The sequence below is a fragment of the Erinaceus europaeus genome, chromosome 7 (assembly GCF_950295315.1).
Source record: "Erinaceus europaeus chromosome 7, mEriEur2.1, whole genome shotgun sequence".
NCBI lineage: Eukaryota > Metazoa > Chordata > Mammalia > Eulipotyphla > Erinaceidae > Erinaceus > Erinaceus europaeus.
In genome coordinates, this window is record NC_080168.1 from 67,693,065 (window position 1) to 67,713,482 (window position 20,418).

General features: G+C 44.1%; 1 protein-coding gene across 6 annotated transcripts in view; it reads left to right on the forward strand.

Moving 5' to 3' along the window:
- Positions 1–20,418, forward strand: part of LRRK2 (leucine rich repeat kinase 2) — a 155,947-nt gene that overhangs the window by 21,470 nt on the left and 114,059 nt on the right. For 4 of the 6 annotated variants that reach the window (XM_060194684.1, XM_060194683.1, XM_060194682.1 and 1 more), the window contains 5 exons: positions 7,170–7,301; positions 13,712–13,831; positions 14,934–15,097; positions 15,195–15,274; positions 17,480–17,586. In XM_060194684.1, the coding sequence (XP_060050667.1) occupies positions 7,170–7,301; positions 13,712–13,831; positions 14,934–15,097; positions 15,195–15,274; positions 17,480–17,586 (603 nt within the window). Of the gene's footprint in view, positions 1–7,169; positions 7,302–13,711; positions 13,832–14,933; positions 15,098–15,194; positions 15,275–17,479; positions 17,587–20,418 lie in introns of those variants that run through there. The other 2 variants (XM_060194679.1, XM_060194681.1) reach the window with 2 other exon arrangements.

Below are 20,418 nucleotides of genomic sequence, written 5' to 3' on the forward strand. Positions count from 1 at the left end.
TGGGGCACAGATGTCTGCCTGTACTCGTGTGGTGTCCTGAGCATCCAGGGAGGGAGGTAATGAGGATGCAGCTAGCACCTGCTCCGTGGTCAACATTGTGTTTGTTTTGTTTTCTCCAGAGCCCTGCTCTGCTCTGGCTGATGTTGGTGCTGGGGATTGAACCCGGGACCTCAGAACCTCAGGCAGGAGAGTCTCTGCAGAACCACTGTGCTGTCTTCCCAGCCCAGTTATTGTTGTTGTTATTATTTTCCTCAGAGCCCTGCTCAGCTCTGGCTGATGGTAGTGCAGGGGATTGAACCTGAGACCTCAGAGCCTCAGGCAAGAGAGTCTTTTGCAGAACCATCATACTGGCTCCCCAGCCCTAATATTATTATTAATTATCATTTTCCCCAGAGCCCTGCTCAGCTCTGGTGGATAGTGGTGCTGAGGATTGAATCTGGGATCTCAGAGGCTCAGGCAGCAGAATCTTTTTGCAGAACCACTGTGCTGTCTCCTCAGCCCAATTATTATTATTGTTGTTGTTGTTATTACTATTTTCCCCAGAGTGCTGCTCAGCTCTGGTTTGTGGTAGTGATGAACCTGGGACTTTGGAGCCTCAGGCAGGAGAGTCTTTTTTCATAACCATTATGCTGTCTACAGCCACCCTGTAGTAAGTGTTGTAAATACATAGAAATTATTCTGTCACTGTTTGCATTTCATGTGTGTTTTTTAAAAACTATTTTATTGGGGGTCGGGTGGTGGCGCAGTGGGTTAAGCGCATGTGGCACAAAGCGCAGGGACCGGCGTAAGGATCCCGGTTCGAGCCCCCGGCTCCCCACCTGCAGGGGAGTCACTTCACAGGCGGTGAGGCAGGTCTGCAGGTGTCTATCTTTCTCTCCCCCTCTCTGTCTTCCCCTCCTCTCTCCATTTCTCTCTGTCCTATCCAAACAACAAACAACATCAACAATGGCAATAATAATAACCACAACGAGGCTACAACAACAAGGGCAACAAAAAGGGGGAAAAACGGCCTCCAGGAGCGGTGGATTCAAGGTGCAGACACCAAGCCCAGCAATAACTCTGGAGAAAGAAAAAATAAAAATAAATAAATAAATAAAACTATTTTATTAATTTTATTATTATTGGATAAAGACTGAAAGAAATGGAGAGGAAAGGGAGAGAGAGAGAGAGAGAGAGAGAGGGGGGGGGGGCAGGCACCTGCAACACAGATTCACCCCTTGTGAAGCTTTCCCCCTGCAGGTGAGGGCCAGGAGCACATTATAATCTATGCGCTCAACCAGGTGCACCAAAACCCAACCCCCTATTTTATTTATTTGATTTTAATGAGAGACACAGAGAGAGGGAGATACACAGAGACAGAGACTAGAGCCCTGCTCAAATCTTAGCTGATGGTGGTGCTGGAGACTGAACCTGGGACCTCAGAGCTTCAGGCAGGAAAGTGTTTTTACAGAGCCACTGTGCTGTCTCTGCAGCACTATTATTATTGTTGTTGTTATTATTATTTTACCTAACGCTGCTCAGCTCTGGCTGATGATGGTGCAGGAGACTGAACCTGGGACCTTAGAACCTCAGGCAGGAGAGTGTCTTTTTTTTTTTTTTTTTTGGTAGAACCATCACATTGTTTTTCCAGCTACTTGCATGTTTCAATCCAATTTTTCCAATATCACTTAATTGTCCTTTTGCCATTTAGTGGTTGTGGCCTCCTTTTAAAAAATTAGTTAATCGTCAGTGTGGGGACCTGCTTCTGGCTTCTTGGTTTCATTCCACTGGTCTGTGTGCTTATTTTGGTTCCAGTACCAGGTAGTTTTTTTTAAAATATAAAATGGAAATAATGACAAGACTATAGGATAAGAGGGGTACATTTTCACACAGTGCTCACCCCCAGAGCTCCGTATTCAATCCCCTCACCTGATAGCTTTCTTCTTTTTTTAAATATATATATATATATATATATTTCCCTTTTGTTGCCCTTGTTGTCTTAGCTTTCCTATTCTTTAACTCTCCAGGAGCATGGACCCATGATCATTATGGGGTGCAGAAAGTGGAAGGTCTGGATTCTGTAATTACTTTTCCACTGGACATGGGCTTTGCCAGGTGGATCCATATTCTCAGCCTGTCTCTCCCTTTCCCTAGTGGGGAAGGGCTCTGGGGAAGCAGAGCTCCAGGACACATTGGTGGGGTTGTCTGTCCAGGGAAGTCAGGTTGGCATCATGGTATCATCTGGAACCTGGTGGCTGAAAAAGAGTTACGATATAAAACAGAACAAACATACTTTCCCCATATTTGGGAGCTACTCTCTTCCCTGATCCAGCTTTCAAGAGCTTTTCCCAATTATGACACCATCTCCCCAGACAATAACTTGGGTTCACCTGCATATTAGATGTCAGGTGCAGGCAAAAACTAATAAAGTCATGGACCCCTTGGAATCTACCTAAAATAGACATACTAGCTTTTTCCAGAACAGAGACCCCAAATCTTTATCTGCAATATTCTTGCCTTTAGTCTCATGATTAGTGACTAGGCAGTTTTGATTATAGTAGCTCTGTAGTGTAGCTTGAAGTCAGATAATGTAATGCCTTTGGTCTGCTTCCTTTTTCTCAAGATTGCTTTGGTAATCCTGAGGAGTTTTTGGTCCCATATAATTTTTGAAGCCTTTGTTCTATTTCTTTAAAGAAGTTTGTTGGCACCTTGATGGAGGTGACATTAACTCTGTACATGGCTCTGGGCAGGATGGTCATTTTGACGATGTTCATCCTTCTAGTCCATGAGCATGGGATGTCTTTCCATTTCATGATATCTCTTTCTGTTTCCTTGAAGAAGAGTGAGCCCTACTTTTTAAAAATTATTTTTATTTGTTTATCAGATAGAGCCAGTTAGAAATCGAGAGGGAAGAGGGAGACAGAGAAGAAGAGAGGTAGAAAGACACCTGCAGCCTTGCTTAACCATTTGCAAGGCTTTCACCCTGCAGGTGAGGACTAGGGGCTTGAACCCTGGTCCTTGAGAATTGTAACATGTGCAATCAACCAGGTGCACCACCCAGCCCTGTGAGCCTTACTTTTCAGTGTCTTGAGTCCTCCACTCTCTTTGTTAACTTTGTTTCCATGTATTTGATGGTTTTTGCTGCTTTAGTGAGGGGATTTCTTCCTTTTTTTAAAAAAGATTTTATTTATTAATAAGAAAGACAGGAGATGAGATAGAAAGAACCAGATGCAGAACTTGGACTGGAGTTAGTGCACTGCACCAAAGTAAAAGACTCTGGGGTGGGGGGAGGGTTCAGGTCCTAGAACATGATGGCAGAGGAGGACCTAGTGGGGTGAATTGTTATGTGGAAAACAGAAATAGTACACATGTACGAACTACTGTATTTTACTGTCGACTGTAAACCATTAATCGCCCAATGAAGAAAATATTTAAAAAGTATGTAATTGGGGGCTGGGCGGTAGCACAGTGGGTTAAGCGCACATGGCGCAAAGCACAAGGGCCAACATAATGAACCTGGTTTGAGCCCCCAGCTCCCCACCTGCAGGGGGTCGCTTCACAAGCTGTGAAGCAGGTCTGCAGGTGTCTGTCTTTCTCTCCTCCTCTCTGTCTTCCCTTCCTCTCTTAATTTCTCTCTGTCCTATCCAACAACAACAGCTATGACAACAGTAACAACTACAACAAGCACAACAATAAGGACAACAAAATGGGAAAAATAGCCTCCAGGAGCAGTGGATTCGTAGTGGAGGCACCTAGCCTCAGCAATAATCCTGGAGGCAAAACCAAACCAAACCAAAACAAAACAAAACAAAACAAAACAAAACAAAACAAAACAAAACAAAAGAACCAGACATCACTCTGGTGCATGTGCCTCTGGGGATTGAACTCAGGACCTCATGCTTGAGAGTCTAACATTTTATCCACTGCGCATCATCTTCTTATCCATGAAAATTGAACCTTAGACAGTAGAGGGAGTTGAATAATAACAGGGATTATATGGACTCTCCATTCCTGACTCATCTGTTACCAGCAAACCGAAAGTGATCTTCATTTTACTTCTCCCTGCCTGTGTTTATTCCTTTTGCAAGGCCAGAATTATTATTATTATTTTACTTGTGATTAATAGTATGTTGCAAGATTGTAATATATATAATAATATATAAATAGTTCAACACCACAACCACCACCAATATTCTGTATCCCCAGCCTCCCAAACATATAGATGCCTTTTAAAAATCTATTTATTTATTATTGGATAGAGACAGAAAGAAATTGGGGGGAGAGGGATAGAGGCAGAGAGATACCTGCAGCAGCCCTGTTTCACCACTTGTGAAGTTTTCCTCTTGCAGGTGGGGACTAGGGGCTTGAACCCAGGTCCTTGCACACTGTAATGTGTGTGCTTAACCAGGTGCACCACCTTCTGTCCCGCAGATGCCTTTTTTAAACCAGTTCAGGGGTTGGACGTTAGCGCAGTGGGTTAAGCGCACCTGGTGCAAAGTGCAAGGACCAGCCCAAGGATCCCGATTTGAGCCTCAGGCTCCCCATCTGTGGGGGTGGGGAGGAAGGGTGCCTCACAAGTGGTGAAGCAGGTTTGTAGGTGTCTGCCTTTCTCTCCCCGTCTTTCCCTCCCCTCCTCTCTCCATTTCTCTCTGTCCTATCCAACAACAACAGCAATAACAACAATAACAATAACAACAAGAAGGGGAACAAAAATGGAAAAAATGGCCTCTAGGAGCAGTGGATTCATAGTGCAGATGCTGAGCCCAGCAATAACACATGAAAGTCCTGAGCACTGCTGCTGTGATATCTCCCCATCCTGGTCTTAATGACATTTGCAAGAGAGAAATGAACCTAACTTTGGCCTTTATGGACATCATGGTTTTTTACATTTAGAAGCTCCACTCTAAATCCTAATTCCATATGAAACTGGAGTTTAGAATATTAAAAAAAAAACATAAGCCAATTTTTTTTCTTTATTGGGGAGTGGTGGCTTATGGTGGTTTACAGTAGACAGTAAAATATAATAGTTGGTACATGTGTCATATTTCTCGGTTTTCCACATAACAGTCTAACCCCCCATTTCAGCCCTTGTTCACCATCATGTTCCAGGACCCCCTCTGGCCTCAGAGTCCTTGACTTTTGGTGCAGTACATCAAAGGATGGATTTTTTTTTTTCAAATGTCAGTTTTCTATTCCTGTCTGCCATAACTGCAGTGAAAATGTGTTGATTCACAATGCAAAGGTCAGAGAAAGTAGAAACTGGAACTTAAAAATTCCAGGCATTTTTCAGTAGTGACTCTAGTTGGAATGTTTGTCTTTTAGTCTGAGTGCAAACCCTGTCTGCTCTTCCAGGTCACAGCTGGTTAATTATATTAGGACACCATTTCCTTTCTTTATTGTGGTTTTTATATAATTAGAATAATTTTTGAATAGCTTAATTATTTATAGTTTTTAATTATTTTATTTTATTTATAATTCTTAATTATAGTTTTTGAATAGATTAATTATTCAAATTTACGTTTGGGGAAACAGTGGTTATTTTTGTTTATTCTGAAAGAGAAAAAATGTTTTGCAAACAACTTCTGTTTGTTTGGAGAACAGTCAGCATTTCAGTCAGATTTACAATTTTTTTTTCTTGCCTCCAGGGTTATCTCAGGGTTTGGAGTTCTGTGCCAGCACTACAAATCCACTGCTCCTGCCAGCCATTTCTTCCATTTTTTTTTTAATTGGATAGGACAGAGAGAGGAGGGGAGAGAGAGAGGGAGAGAGAAAGATAGACATACTTCACTGCTTGTGAAGCGTTCCCACTGCATGAGGGGAGCTGGGGCTTGAACCCAGATCCATGTGTGGATCCTTGCATTTAGCACTATGTGCACTTAACTGGTGCACCACTGCCTGACTGCCTAAATTGATTTTCTCTGCAAATATTCACATCCTTACTCTCTTGAGTTTCTTATTTCGTTCAGTGAATTCTTCCTTTCCTGTCTGGTTCCAGCTTACACCCTGGCTGTTTGTGTTTATTGCCACTCCACTGTCCCTCTTTCACTTATATTCCCCCATCTCTCCCTGGGGTCTTCCTAGGGAGGGCTGGGCTGCTGCCCTTCTGGCGTGGACAGGAAGTAGATTATAGCTGACTTTTAGCTCTTGTACAGTGTGACAGAATCCTGATTTTTCTTCTGTTGGTTTGAGCTGTTTTCCAATAGAGTAGTGCCTCGGTGAGAAATAGCTCCAAATCCAATTACCTGGCAACTTAACAACCAAGGTATTTTGCCTATAGACTTAATGAAAAGCACTCTCAAATTTCCCTTTATTTTGCTTGAGATTTTTAAGTCAGGAAGCAAGGTCATAATAACTGTCTTGAGTCTCCCATCCTATCATGTTGGAATGGACAGTGGAGCTTTTTGGCAGGATGATGTTTGAAATACAGCCATTGCTGGGGGTCTGGATGCACCTGTCAATGCCCATAATCAAGAGAAGAAGCAATTAAAGAAGCCAAAACTCCTTCTGCACCCATAAAGAATTTTGGTGTATACTGCAAGAGGAGGAGAAATGTTAGAGGAAGATGACCAGAGGGCTCTGAACTCCAGGACCATCAGGAATTGGAGAGAGAAGAAAAAGAGGGACATTTGGATGTAGTGATAGGTATATGTGTGACTTGGAAAGGAAGAGAAGATGGGACCATGGGGGGGGGGAAGCCAAATATATATATATGTATGTTATAGAAGTAATAGATAACCTTTAAAACTGCATCTTTGGGAGAACTGCTGTAGCTTCCAATGGAGGGTATGGGGATCCAGAACTCTAGTGATGGGACTGGTACAAAGTTGTACCCCTGTTATCTTGTAATTTTGTAAATCAATATTAGATCACTAATAAAAAGGGGGGAAAAGGGAATACAGCCATTATGTTGTCATATATTGACAGTCCACATGCAAGATAAGATTATATGCAGGTTAGATTGCTTTTTTATTTTCTAATATGTGTGAGAAGAGGAGTGAAAGAGATTCGGGGGGGGGGGAGTAAAGGCAGAGGTCAAAACACTGGTCTGCTCGGTGCTGGGACGTGAACTCAGGAGCCCACCCAAGCAAGTCCTGTTTGGTCTCTGGAGAACCATCTTCCCTACCCCTTTGGTAGCATTTTTGAAAGGGGAGATTTCTGGCCTCCATGATCATTCTGCTTTCTGCACCCAGGCAGTAATGTGGAAGTCCTCATGAGTGGCAATGTCAGGTGCTATAATCTTGTGGTGGATGCCATGAAGATGTTTCCTGATGAGGAGAGAATTCAGGAAGTGAGCTGCTGTCTGCTGCACCGGCTGACATTAGGTGAGTCCCCAGCCCTGGTGGGCCCACCAGTCTCTTGCTGCCAATACATAGTGTGCCGGTGTCGCCACTGGGGGATAGGTGAATGGGAACTATTAACCTGTGCAGTGATGGGGATGACGCAGTGCCAGAAATGCCTGTGCTTTTGTAGCAGCAGAGGTGGTGTGACTGTGTCAGGAGTATCACTGTGTGTAAAGCAGACGTGTGGAGCCAGAGCTGCCAGAAGAAGGCTGGCAGCTTCTCCCGAAGCAGAACTGTTGCCTCTCAATTCTTAAGAGTCCCTGCTTTTCCTGTAGAGGTTAGCACTCTCCAGAATCTTTTTCTAAAATTTATTTTAATTTTGTCTGTGGTTTAATATTGACTTACAAAATCATAAGATAACAAGGGGTACAGTTCTACACTGTTCTTCCTACCACCAGAGTTCTGTGTCCCCATTCCCTCTATTGGAAACTGCAGTATTTCTCCCAAGATCACAAATGTGTGTTGACTATTACTTCTGTAACTATCTATACTTATATATGTTTGCCCATTTTTTTTCTATGTTCTTTTCCTTTCCAGGTCACACCTACACCTATTACTACTTCTGAATATCCCTCCCTTTTTTCTCTTCTCTCTTTGGGTCCCGATGGAATTGGGGTCCAGAGCCCTGTGGTCATCTTCCCTTAACATTTCTCCTTCACTGGGAGTATGGACCAAAATTCTTTTTTTTTATTTTTTTATTTTTTATTTTTTTATTTTTTTTATTTAAGAAAGGATTAATTAATCAGGAGTGATGAAGCAGGGATGCAGGTGTCTCTGTGTCTCTCTTTCTCACTATCTCCTGACCCCTCTCAATTTCTGACTGTCTCTATCCTATAAATAAATAAAAATAATAAAAAAAAAATTAAAAAAAGGGAAGTCAGGAGGTAGTGCAGCGGGTTAAGCGCAGGTGGTTAGCAAAGCGCAAGGGCTGGCATAACGGTCCTAGTTTGAGCCCCCCGCTCCCCACCTGCAGGGGAGTCGCTTCACAAACGGTGAAGCAGGTCTGCAGGTGTCTATCTTTCTCTCCCCCTCTCTGTCTTCCCCTCCTCTTTCCATTTCTTACTGTTCTATCCAACAACGATGACATCAATAACAACTACAATAATAACTACAACAATAAAAAAGGGCAACAAAAGGGAATAAATAAATAAATATTTAAAAAATACAAAAGAAATAAAAAGGTGTATATATATTTATTTATTTTCCCTTTTGCCCTTGTTTTTATTTCCATAGTTATTGTTGTTATTGACATCTTTGTTGTTGGATAGGACAGAGAGAAATGGAGAGAGGAAGACAGAGAAGGGGAGAGAAAGACACCTGCAGACCTGCTTCACTGCTTGTGAAGTGACTCCCCTGCAGGTGGGGAGCTGGGGGCTTGAACTAGAACCCTTATGCCAGTTCTTGGGCTTTGCACCACCTGCGCTTAACCTGCTGCGCTACTGCCTGACCCCCATAAAAAGTATTTTTTTAAAAAAATTCAAAGATGAAACTGGAATTACTGTGGGAATATAAGGGGGCCACTACTAAAAGCCTACTCTGTGTTACAAAACTAAAAGGAAAGTAGATCTTAATATTCAGTAATTGATAACATTAAATATTTAACTCAATTTTTTTTCAAAGCCCCCATGTAAAACTAAAAGTGGAGGAGAAATACAAGGAGATGTCTTAACTAAAAAAAAAAAAAATTATGGGGGCCGGGTTGTGGCATACCTGGTTATGTGCACAGATCACCATGTGCAAGGATCCTGGTTCAAGCCCCGCCCCCCACCTGCAGGGAGGACTCATCACACGAGGTGAAGCAGGTCTGTAGGTGTCTGTCTGTCTGTCTGTCTGTCTATCTATCTATCTATCTATTCATCTCCCCTCCCCTCTCAATTTCTCTCTATCCTGTCCAATAAATAATAAAGTAGAAAGGATTAAAAAAAAAGGAAATAAGAATGTCTGTCATGAGCAGTGGATTCATATTGCTGGCACAGAACCCCAGTTATAACCATGAAGGCAAAAAAATCATAATAACAGTTTATCACAAGAGCTTGGTGGTGACTTATCCAGTACAGTGCATACAGGAACCTGGGTTTGAGTCCCAGGGCACCACATGGGGGGTGGTCCAAGCTTTCTTGCAGTGGAGAAACCTACACAGGGTAGCTTCATAAGCAGTGGACCAGTGCTGTATGGTGTCTCTCTCTCACTCGCTCTTTGTCTCTCTCTCTTTCAGTCTCTCACACGCTATCAAAACAGCCACAAAAAGTGGTGGAGTCATGCAGGCACAGCACCCCTGAAATAACTCTGGTGGCAAAAATAATAAATCACTTATCCAAAGCAAGATGAACATTGCCAATAAAGTTGATTCCAAGGACCATTCTGAGTGGGATAAGGTTCACACTGCCCTGAGCAGCAGGGACAAAGAGCAAAGGTGTGACCCACAGCCTTTCTTAGCATCACCCCAGGGAGTCTGGGCCAGGCCACAGAACAGGAAGTGAGAGGGCAGACAACATGGGAAGGAAGAGGGGACTGCCATCCTTCAAATTAAATCACTGCTACACAAAAGGCCTAAGAATACTTATAAACTGTTAGAATTAATGAAAGCATTTAGAAAGCTATACAGGGAGCTGGGCAGTGGCACACCTGGTTAAGAGCACATAGGACTGGGGACGGCTGGTGGCACACCTAGTGGAGTGCACACATTACACTACAGCCCAGCTTCACCACTCGTGAAGCTTTCCCCTCCTACAGGTGGGTACCAGGAGCTTGAACCTGGGTCCTTGCACACTGTCGTGTGTGTGCTCAAACAGGTGTGTCACCCTCTGGCCCCTTGTCTCTCCCCCTCTCTGTCTTCCCCTCCTCTCTCCATTTTTCTCTGTCCTATCTAACAATGATGACATCAATAACTACAGCAATAATAGCTACAACAATAAAAAAAACACTAAGGGCAACAAAATGGAAAATAAATAAATAAAAAGAAAAAAAATTTATTAAAAAAAATAAGATCAGTGTGGTCCAGGAGGTGGCACAGTAGATAAAGCATTGGACTCTCAAGTGTGAGGTACTGAGTTCAATCCCCAGCAGCACATTTACCAGGGTGATGCCTGGTTCTTTCTCTCTCCTCCTATGTTTCTCATTAATAAATAAATAAAATCTTTTAAAAAATCCATCTTTTGATGAGGGTGGTTTTTACCCCATCTACAAATAGATTCATGATAGTTCCATCCAGTGACTAAATAATTTATTGTGGCTAAAAATATCTGAATGGAATTTTAACTTTTTCCCCTTCACAATTAAAATCAAACCTCAAAGTAAACCATTAGTTAGCCTGTGGTCCTTCTTAGTAATCTGGCAGTCAGTTTAATGAATCTAAAGGTCTCAAGTAGGGAGGTGGGGATGCGGTGGTGCACCTGGTTAAGTGCACATAGTACTAAGCTCAAGGACCCACAAAAGGATCTGGGTTCGAGCCTCCACTCTCCACTTTCAGGAGGGACACTTCACAAGAGGTGAAGTAGGTCTGCAGGTGTCTCTCTTTTGTTCTCCCTGATTCTCTCTCAATTTCTTTCTGTCCTATCCTGTAAAATGGAAAAAAATGGCTGCCAGGAGCAGTGGATTTGTAGTGCTGGCAGTAAGCCCCAGCAATAATCCTGGTGGAAAGAAATAATTAAGTAGGGTGGTAGTATCTCTTCCTTTTTAAAAAATTTCTTTATTGGGGAATTAATGTTTTACATTCAACAGTAAATACAATAGTTTGTACATACATAACATTTCCCAGTTTTCCATATAACAATACAACCCCCACTAGGTCCTCTGTCATCCTTCTTGGATCTGTATTCTCCGCACCCACCCACCCCAGTGTCTTTTACTTTGGTGCAATATGCCAATTCCTTCTTTTTAAAAATGAGACCTGCCAACATACAGTTTATTTAGTGTGTTCATAAAGAAGAACATATGCTTAAAAACACTTTAAAAATCTACCTTTTTTGACTATCTCCAGGGTTATTGCTCAGGCTTGGTGCCTTCACTATGAATTCACTTCACCTGTTGGCTATTTTTTTATTTTTTATTTTTATTGGATAAGACAGAAAGAATTTGAGAGAGGAGGGGGAGATAGAGAGGGAGGAAGGTAGACATTTGAAGACCTGTGTGTCACCACTCATGATGCTTCCTGCCTTCAGGTGGGGAAAAATTTAACTTTTTATTAGTGATTTAATATTAACTTACAAAATTATGAGATAACGGGCATAATTCTATGTTTCCAGCACCAGAGTTCTATGTCCCATTCCCTCCACTGGCAACTGCAGTAGTTCTCCAAAGGTCACAGATATGGGCTGGCTTTCTATCTATAACTATCTATATCTTTTTAAAAAATTTCTTTATTGGGGGATTAATGGTTTATAGTTGATAGCAAAACAATTATTTTGTACATGCATAACACTTCCCAGTTTTTCACATAACAATTCAACCCCCACTCGATCATCTTCTGCCATCATGTTCCAGGACCTGAACCCTCCCACCCACCCCCAGAGTCTTACTTCAGTCCAGGTTCTGCTTTGTGTTTTCCATTCTTGTATTTCAACTTCTTTTTATGAGTAAGATCATCCTATATTCATCCTTCTATTTCTGACTTCTCATTTCACATGATTCCTTCAAGTTCTATCCAAGATGGGGTGAAGAAGGTGAAATCACCATTTTTAATAGCTGAATAGTATTCCATTGTGTATCTATAGCTATATGTTATTTGCCCATTTTTTCTGTGGTCCTGCCTTAACTTCCTTTCTAAGTCACACCTATACCTTTCACTACTTCCAAGTGCCCTTCCTTTTTTCCTCTTCTCTCTCAGATAAGAGAAACAGTGCCAGTGAGATAAGTCAGAAACAGAAGGATGAATATGGGATGATCTCACTCTCAGGCCGAAGTTGAAAAACAAGATTAGAAAAGAAAACACAAGTCGAACCTGAAATGGAATTGGAGTATTACACCAAAGTAAAAGACTCTGGGGTGGGTGGGTGGGTAGGGAGAATACAGGTCCATGAAAGATGATGAATGACATAGTGGGGGTTGTATTGTTAAATGGGAATCTGGGGAATGTTATGCATGTACAAACTATTGTATTTACTGTTGAATGTAAAACATTAATTCCCCAATAAAGAAATAAATTATTAAAAAAAAAAAAGAGAGAAACAGTGCCTGGCTTCCTCTGGTGTTTTCTGGATTTGCTTCCCTTTCAAAAATAGGATTCCTGGTGACATGTTTCGGGTCCTGGTGGAATGAGGGTGCAGAGCTCTTTGGTCTTCTTCCCTTACCCTCTACAGCCCTTTGGGAGTATGATCCAAAATCCTTTTACTTTTTATTATTTTATTTTATTTTTCTTTATTGGGGGGATTGATGGTTTACATTTGACAGTAAAATATAGTAGTTACAGTAGTAGATTTTCATATAACGATCTAACCCCCACCTAGAAGGTGGGAATTCTGGCTTCTGTAACCGCTTCTCCGCTGGACATGGCAGGTGGATCCGTGTGGGGTGGTAGTGTCTTCACATGGACTCTGTGGCCCTCAGGCCAGGCCTGTCTGGGTGTTCTGCCCGCAGCACAGAGCTATCCATGGTGGTAGCCCAGTGACTCAGCCTGGGAAGACGTGATGGCATGGCACACACAGCACGGTTGTGGATGTGCTAGGGAAAGGGGTGGGTAGGATTTGAACTGCATCTGAACTGACTGAGGGCTGGAGTGTGTGTCTGGGGGCTGGGTGTGAGGACGGATGAACTGCAGAAAGGACAGTTCCTCATTATGGACTTTTGGACACTGCACTCGTTGATTGATTGAGATTTTACATGAAGATGGAGAGGAGGAGGTCACAGAGTTGAGTTGGTCTACCATACTTCATAGTGTCTGTCCTGTGGGTTCAGCTGTGTTGAGGCCATTGAATAATTAATTATATGTGAATGAACTCTCAGAACTTGACATGACCCTCCTGAAGTATATTAAATGTGGGTTTGATTGTCAGAGATATGCTTTTCAAATGTATTGACCCACTTACCTGCCATCATATTAAGTGTATGTTAAATTCCATTGATGAGACTGCAGCTAGTATCGCTCTCACCTTCTTGGTAATATTTTTTATTCTCTTATATTTATTTATTCAGTTACTAGAGCCCTACTCAGCTCTGACCAATGGTGGTGTGGGGATTGAACCTGGGACCTCAGAGTCTTAAGCAAGAGAGTCTTTTGCAGAACCACGGTGCTGTCTCCCCAGTATTATTATTTATTATTATTGTTATTGTTATTATTATTCCCAAAGCCCTGCTGTGCTCTGGTGATGGTGGTGCTAGGGATTGAACCTGTGACGCCAGAGCCTCAGACACTGAAGTCTTTTTGGTTAACCATTATGCCATTTCCCCACCCCTAGGTAACTTTTTTAACATCCTAGTTCTGAACGAGGTGCATGAGTTCGTGGTGCAGGCCCTGCAGAGGTTCCCACAGAATGCAGCCCTGCAGCTCGCTGCCCTCAGCTGCCTGGCGCTTCTCAGTAAGTGTCCCCAAGGGGTGGGAGTTGGTGCAGCGGTTAGAGAGGGCGGCCCTGATTGTGGGATGGCCTTAGAGCAGGGCCCACTGTGGAGGGGGAGGAGGAGTACCAGGTGTGTCTCCTAGTGTGTCATCCCTTTCCCAGAAGAGGCTAATTTAGGGGCCAGGTGGTGGCACACCTGGTTGATTTACCTGCTACAGTGCACAAAGACCCAGGTTCAAGTCACCAGCCCACACCTGTAGGAGAAAGGTTCATGAGTGGTGAAGCAGGGCTTCAGGTGTCTGTCTCTTTCCTTCTTTATCTTCTCCCACAAGAGGGGCCAGGTTGTCATGCACCTGGTAGAGCACACATACTACAATGCACAGGGACCCGAGTTTGAGCCTCTAGTCCCCACCTGCAGGGGGAAAGCTTTGCAAGTGGTGAAGCAGGGCTGCAGGTGTCTCTCTGTCTCTTCTCTCCCTTTCCTCTCTATTTCTGGCTGTCTCTATCTGATAAATAGATAAAGATAATTAAAACAAATAAGAAGAGGCTGATTTCAGGGGGAGATAACAGTTCTGTGCTCAGTGCCCTTCCTGGTTTGAGTAGAACTGTCCCACCAACCTCTGCTGTTCTATGCTAATTCTCTCGATGAGTTTCCCTTTCAGTCCTTCAGTTTTGTTTGGTGTCACTTCTCCTCCACCTCCTTCTCCTTTTATTATTATCATCTTTATTTACTGCATGGAGACAGCCAGAAATTGAGAGGGAAGGGGGAGATAGAGAGGGAGAGAGACAATAGACAGAGGGACACTTGTGGCTCTGCTTCACCACTTGCAAAGCTTTTCTCCCCTATAGGTAAGGACTGGGGGTGTGATCCCGGGTCCTTATGCATCGTAACATGTGCACTCAACCAGGTGCGCCACCATCCAGTCCCTTGGTGTTGCTTCTTCATTTGCTCATTTATCTAGATGAGGAGGTGGCACTGGGGAGGGGGTAATTCATTAAAGAGGTCTGTCTATTACCCAGGGCCACACCTACAGGTTGGTAATATTTCCACGTGTGGATTTGGAGATACTTATCCAGTAGTCAATAAATCTTATATATGTATATTTTCTCCCCCCCCCCCAAGCGGAGACCATCTTCTTAAATCATGACCTGGAGGAAAAGAGTGAGAGTGGGGAGAACGAGCAGTACAAGGAGGAGGAGGAGGAGGAGGAGGAGGAGGAGGAGCTGTTCTGGCTGGAGGCCTGCTACAGAGCTCTGACCAGGCACAGGAAGGACAAGCACGTGCAGGTGCCACTCTGCTGTAGTCAGCCAGCTTACCTTGCTTGTTGGTTCTTGTCTGACTGTCGGCTTGTTTTGTTTTTGTTTTTTTTCTCCCCAAATCCAGGAGGCTGCGTGCTGGGCACTTAATAATCTCCTTATGTACCAGAACAGTTTACACAAGAAGATTGGTGATGAAGATGGCCAGTTAGTAGTTTCAATTTCATACGAAAAGTTTCTAAGCCGTCAGTTCTGTGTTTTCCTCAACTCCTGTAATGTCGCTAGGAATAGTGTTCATGTGGGCATTTTACTTTTTTTTTTTTTTTTTGCCTCCAGCTGGGGATGGGTGCCTGCACTAAGAATCCACTCCTCCTAGAGGGTATTTTTTCCCTTTTGTTACCCTTGTTTATCATTGTTGTTGTTGTTATTATTGTTATTGCTGTTGTTGTTGTTGGATAGGACAGAGAGAAATGGAGAGAGGAGGGGAAGACAGAGAGGGAGAGAGAAAGATAGATACCTGCAGATCTGCTTCACTTCTTGTGAAACCACCCCCTGCAGGTGGGGAGCCAGGGGCTTGAACTGGGATCCTTATGCCAGTCCTTGCGCTTTATGCCATGTGTGCTTAACCCACTGTCCTACCACCCAGCCCCCATTTTACTTATTATTATTATTATTTTTAACCAGAGCACTGCTCAGCTCTGGCTTGTGGTGGTACAGGAGATTGAACCTGGGACTTTGGAGCCTCAGGCATGAGAGTCTGTTTGCATAACCATTATGCAATCTACCCCATCCTCATTTTACTTTTTTAAAAAATTAAATCATTAATTTATTACTGGATAGAGACAGAGGGAAATTGAAAGGGTAGAGGGAGGTAGAGAGAGAAGGAGAGAGACAGAGAGACACCTGCAGACCGGCTTCACCACGCATGAAGCTTTCCTCCTGCAGATAGAGACCGGGGCTCAAACCTGGGTCCTTGCACATTGTAACATGTGCACTCAACCAGGTGCACCACCACCTGGCCCCTGTGTATTTATTTGTTTTTGTTAGATTTATTATTTTCAAAGAGAGAATAAAGGGAAGACCTCCCCTCGGGCACATAGAGGTGCTGTCATCAAAGCTGCGGTTCAGGCATGCTGAGCCTTGTCCCAGCCTTTATCTGGTTGTTCTTTTTATTCTTTATTTCTAGCTGTCTTCATGCACCTGCTGACCCTCTTCTCTTTCCTCTCAACACTGAAGTGGAGAAAACTAACTCTTGACATTTAAAAATCTAACTTTTTAAAATTAGTGATTTAGAGAATGTCAAGGTAGTACGGGTATAATTCCACACCTTTCCCACCACCAGAGTTCTGTCTCCTCATCTTCTCCATTGGAAACTGTGGTGATTGTCTCGAGGTCACAGATATGGGTTGATTCTCCATATCCCTACCCCTATCCTTACCTCTACCCCTACCTCTGCATCTAGTATCTATCTATCTACACCTGTCTTTATCTCTATCTATCTCTATATCTCTATCTCTATCTCTATCTCTATCTATCTCTCTATCTGTCTTTATCTCTTTTTAATTTTTTTCTTTTTTAATTTTTCTCTCTTTTGTTTCCCTTATTGTTTTATCATTGTTGTGATTATTATTACTGTTATTGATGTCATTGTTGTTGGCTAGGACAGAGAGAAATGGAGAGAAGAGGGGAAGACAGAGAGGGGGAGAGAAAGATAGACACTTGCAGACCTGTTTCACCGATTCAAACTGGGATGCTAATGCCGGTCTTTTCGCTTGGTGCTATGTGCGCTTAACCCACTGCACTACTGCCCTGCCCCCTCTCTCTTTATTTTTAACCAGAGCACTGCTCACCTCTGTCTTATGGTGGTACTGGGATCGTCTGTCTCTGTCTGTCTTTCTATATCTCTTATGTATATCTATATCATCTATCTCTGTCTCTGGATAGTGGCCCTCTTATTTATTTCTGTGGTTCTGCCTTCTCTTCCTTTCTAAGTCACACCTATATCTATTACTACTTCTAAGTGTCTTTCCTTTTTCCTTTTCCCTCTGAGATAAGAGAAATAGTGCCTGGCTTCCTCTGGTGTTTTTATTTATCTATGTATTTATTTATTTTTACCATAGCCCTGCTTAGCTCTGGCTGATGGTAGTGCTAGGGCTTGAACCTAGGACCGCAGCATCTCAAGCAGGAGATTCTGTTTGCAAATCCACTGTGCTGTCTCCTCTGCCCCTTCCTCTGGTGTTTTCCAGAGGGACTGAGTGTGACTTTCCACTGTCAGAATTTGGCTGTGGTTCACTTTTGTGAGTGCAGTGGCCCCGCATACACTGTCTTCATTCCCAGTGTGTCTGTCAGCTCAGGGAAGTGTGGGTGGAACCGTGTGCAGATGCTCCTGAGCTCTGGCTGCCTCTGCTGCAGGTTCCCCGCGCACAGGGAGGTGATGCTGTCCATGCTGATGCACTCCTCCTCCAAAGGCGTCTTCCAGGCCTCTGCAGACGCCCTGTCAACTCTACTGGAGCAGAACGGTGAGCCCGCCCCCCCCCTTGCAGCCTTTACTGTATTAGTGATGCATGGTGAAAATGCAGGTGTGTATGTACCTGATAGCTGGAGCTGGGAAGATTAAAGGAGAAAATGAAGGCTGGGGAAGACAGCATAATGGTTGTGCAAAAGGCTTTCATGCCTGAGGCTCCATAGCCCCAGGTTCAGTCCCCAGCGCCCCTATAAACCAGGGTCTGGGGAAGAAAAAGAAGATTAACTTTCTGCTATTTTTTTTTCTTTTACTTTTTAAAAATATTTATTTATTTATTAGGTAGAGACAGCCAGAAATCAGGAGGTGGGGGAGGGTGATAGGGAGAGAGAGACAGAGACAGAGAGACAACTGCAGACCTGCTTTACCACTCCTGAAGCTTTCCCCACTTACATGGGGACTGGGGGCTCAAACCCATGTCCTTGTGCATTGTAACTTGTGTTCTCAACTAGGTTTACCACCACTAGTCCTTCAACTGTTTTCTTCTGTACTAATGTATACCAAACATGACGCAGACACTGTATTTTATTTATTTGCAGAACTGGGATTATCTTAGACTCTTAGAATCACCTTTTAATTCCCCACTTTGTGTCAGTCAATATTATTTTTCACATTCTTGTCTCATGCTGTTTTTCTCCCAGTCTGTGCTGATATTCTATTTCATGACCCATTTTCTTCTTTATGGGCCTGCAGTTGATGTCCAAGGAAATATTTTTTTTCTCTAGTCTGAGTACCAGATGGATATTTATTTATTTATTTATTGTCTCCAGGGTTATTGCTGGGACCTAGTGCTGGCATTATGAATCCCCTGCTCCTGACAGCCATTTTTTTCAATTTTTTTTTCAATCGGACAGGACAGAGAAAAATTGAGAGAAGAGTGGAAGACAGACGGGGGGTGGGGAGAGAAAGAATGACACCTGCAGACACAACTTTACCGCTTGTCAAGCGTCCCCCCTGCAGGTGGGGAGCTGGGAACCTTCCACAGGTCCTTGCACTTATCCAGCTGTGCTATTCCCCAGCCCCCAGATGGACACTTCTTTCCCATTTTTTTTATATGCTGTTTCTGATATTTTCTTAGGAACATGTAGAATTGCCATGGGTGGAAAGTCAGTGTCCATTTAAAATTCTGGCCAATTGACCATTATCACTTTTTTCAAAATAATTCTTTACATGTAAATGTGTGGTTCTCATTGACCTGCCAGTGAGGCACTCAGCTTTGCGTTATTATAGAGGGACCATGACTGTGACCCTTTGAAGGGGCTTTTAGCTCAGGACTTGGCTCTGGCAGCTGTGTGCCTGCCCTGATGGGCAGGAAAGTCTGCCAGACGGCCTGTGGCGACAGCTCATTACAAAGGCATGGGGACTTGGCAGTCCTTGCAGGGTATTTATAGAAGGGGGGGAAAAGGACAGAGTAAACACTGGAATCCTGCAATCACCCGGTGCTAGCTCAAATTCCCAGCAGATAGAGGCAGAGACAGATTCCGTAGAGAGGGAGGGAGGCACCTTGCTCTCTCATCTCCTTGCTGCTGTGAAGTCACCTCAGGGAGCACCCTTCCTTCTCTACATCCCCCCCTTTCCTCTCTCTCTCTCTCTCTCTCTGAGGCTCTTTCATGAAAAGCTCAGGCTTTCTGGGCTATGGGAGGGGCCTTGGGAGATAGTCCCAGATGACGTGGGCTTGCGAGGCTGTGGCTAAGCCCCTGGCTTCCACTGAGCAGAGGTCTGTGGAGTCTCCTGGGAAGAGGCTCAGACCTGCTGCTCAGGGAGGGGCTGGGGGGGGTGAGTGAGTTAATGTGCCAGCTGGCCACAATATGTGGGTGCTGGCCTCAGAGACCTGGGGATCCTTGTGACACAAACACAGTCTAGCACCCTGGTGGAGTGAGAGGCTGCTTGGGGCGTCGCAGGATCAGCTGCATTTGGAGTCTGTCTCAGTCTCTTGCTTAGGACCAGAGCTCTGCCCTTTCTGGAGCCCACACCTTTGTCCTGGATGGCTTGCCAGCTCTGCTGTGCTCAGATCCCTGTGTTATCCCTGGACTTCTGCCCTAGAGGGTTTTTCTGAAGCTGACTTTGGTCACCACACTCCTGGCGTCTTCTTCTTTTTTTCTCTTCTCTTCTCTTTTCTTTTTTTTCCTCCTCCTGGCAGCCATTTTTTTTTCATTTTACTGGAAAGGACAGAGAGAAATTGAGAGAGAAGGGGGAGATAGAGAGGGAGAGAGATACCGGCTTCAATCCCCTGTATCACCATAAGCCAGACCTGAGCAGTGATCTGGGGGAGACAAAAAAAAAGGTGGGGGCAGGGAGCTGGCCTGTGGTGCAGTGGGTTAAGTGCACATGGCACGAAGTACATGGGCCAGCTCAAGGATCTCAGTTTGAACCCCCAGCTCCCCACCTGCGGGGGGGGGGTTTGCTTCACAAGCAATGAAGCAGGTCTGCAGGTGTCTTTCTCTCCCCCTCTCTGTCTTCCCCTCCTCTCTCGATTTCTCTCTGTCCTATCCAACAATAATAACAAGGGCAACAAAATGGGAACAGTGACCTCTAGGAGCAGTGGATTCCAAGTGCAGGCCCCAGTAATAACCTTGGAGACAAAAAAAGGGGGGGTGGTTGTGTGGTGGGGAAGAGAGACACCTGCGGCCCTGCTCCACTGCTAAAGCTTTTCTACTGTGTGTGCGAGTCAGGGGCTCAAGCCCAGGTCCTTGTGCAGTGTAACGTGTGTGCTAACCCAGGTGTTGTTATATAGGACAGAGAGAAATGAGAAGAGGAGAAGACAGAGAGGGGGAGAGAAAGACAGACACCTGCAGACCTGCTTATCCGCTTGTGAAGCGACCCCCCCTTT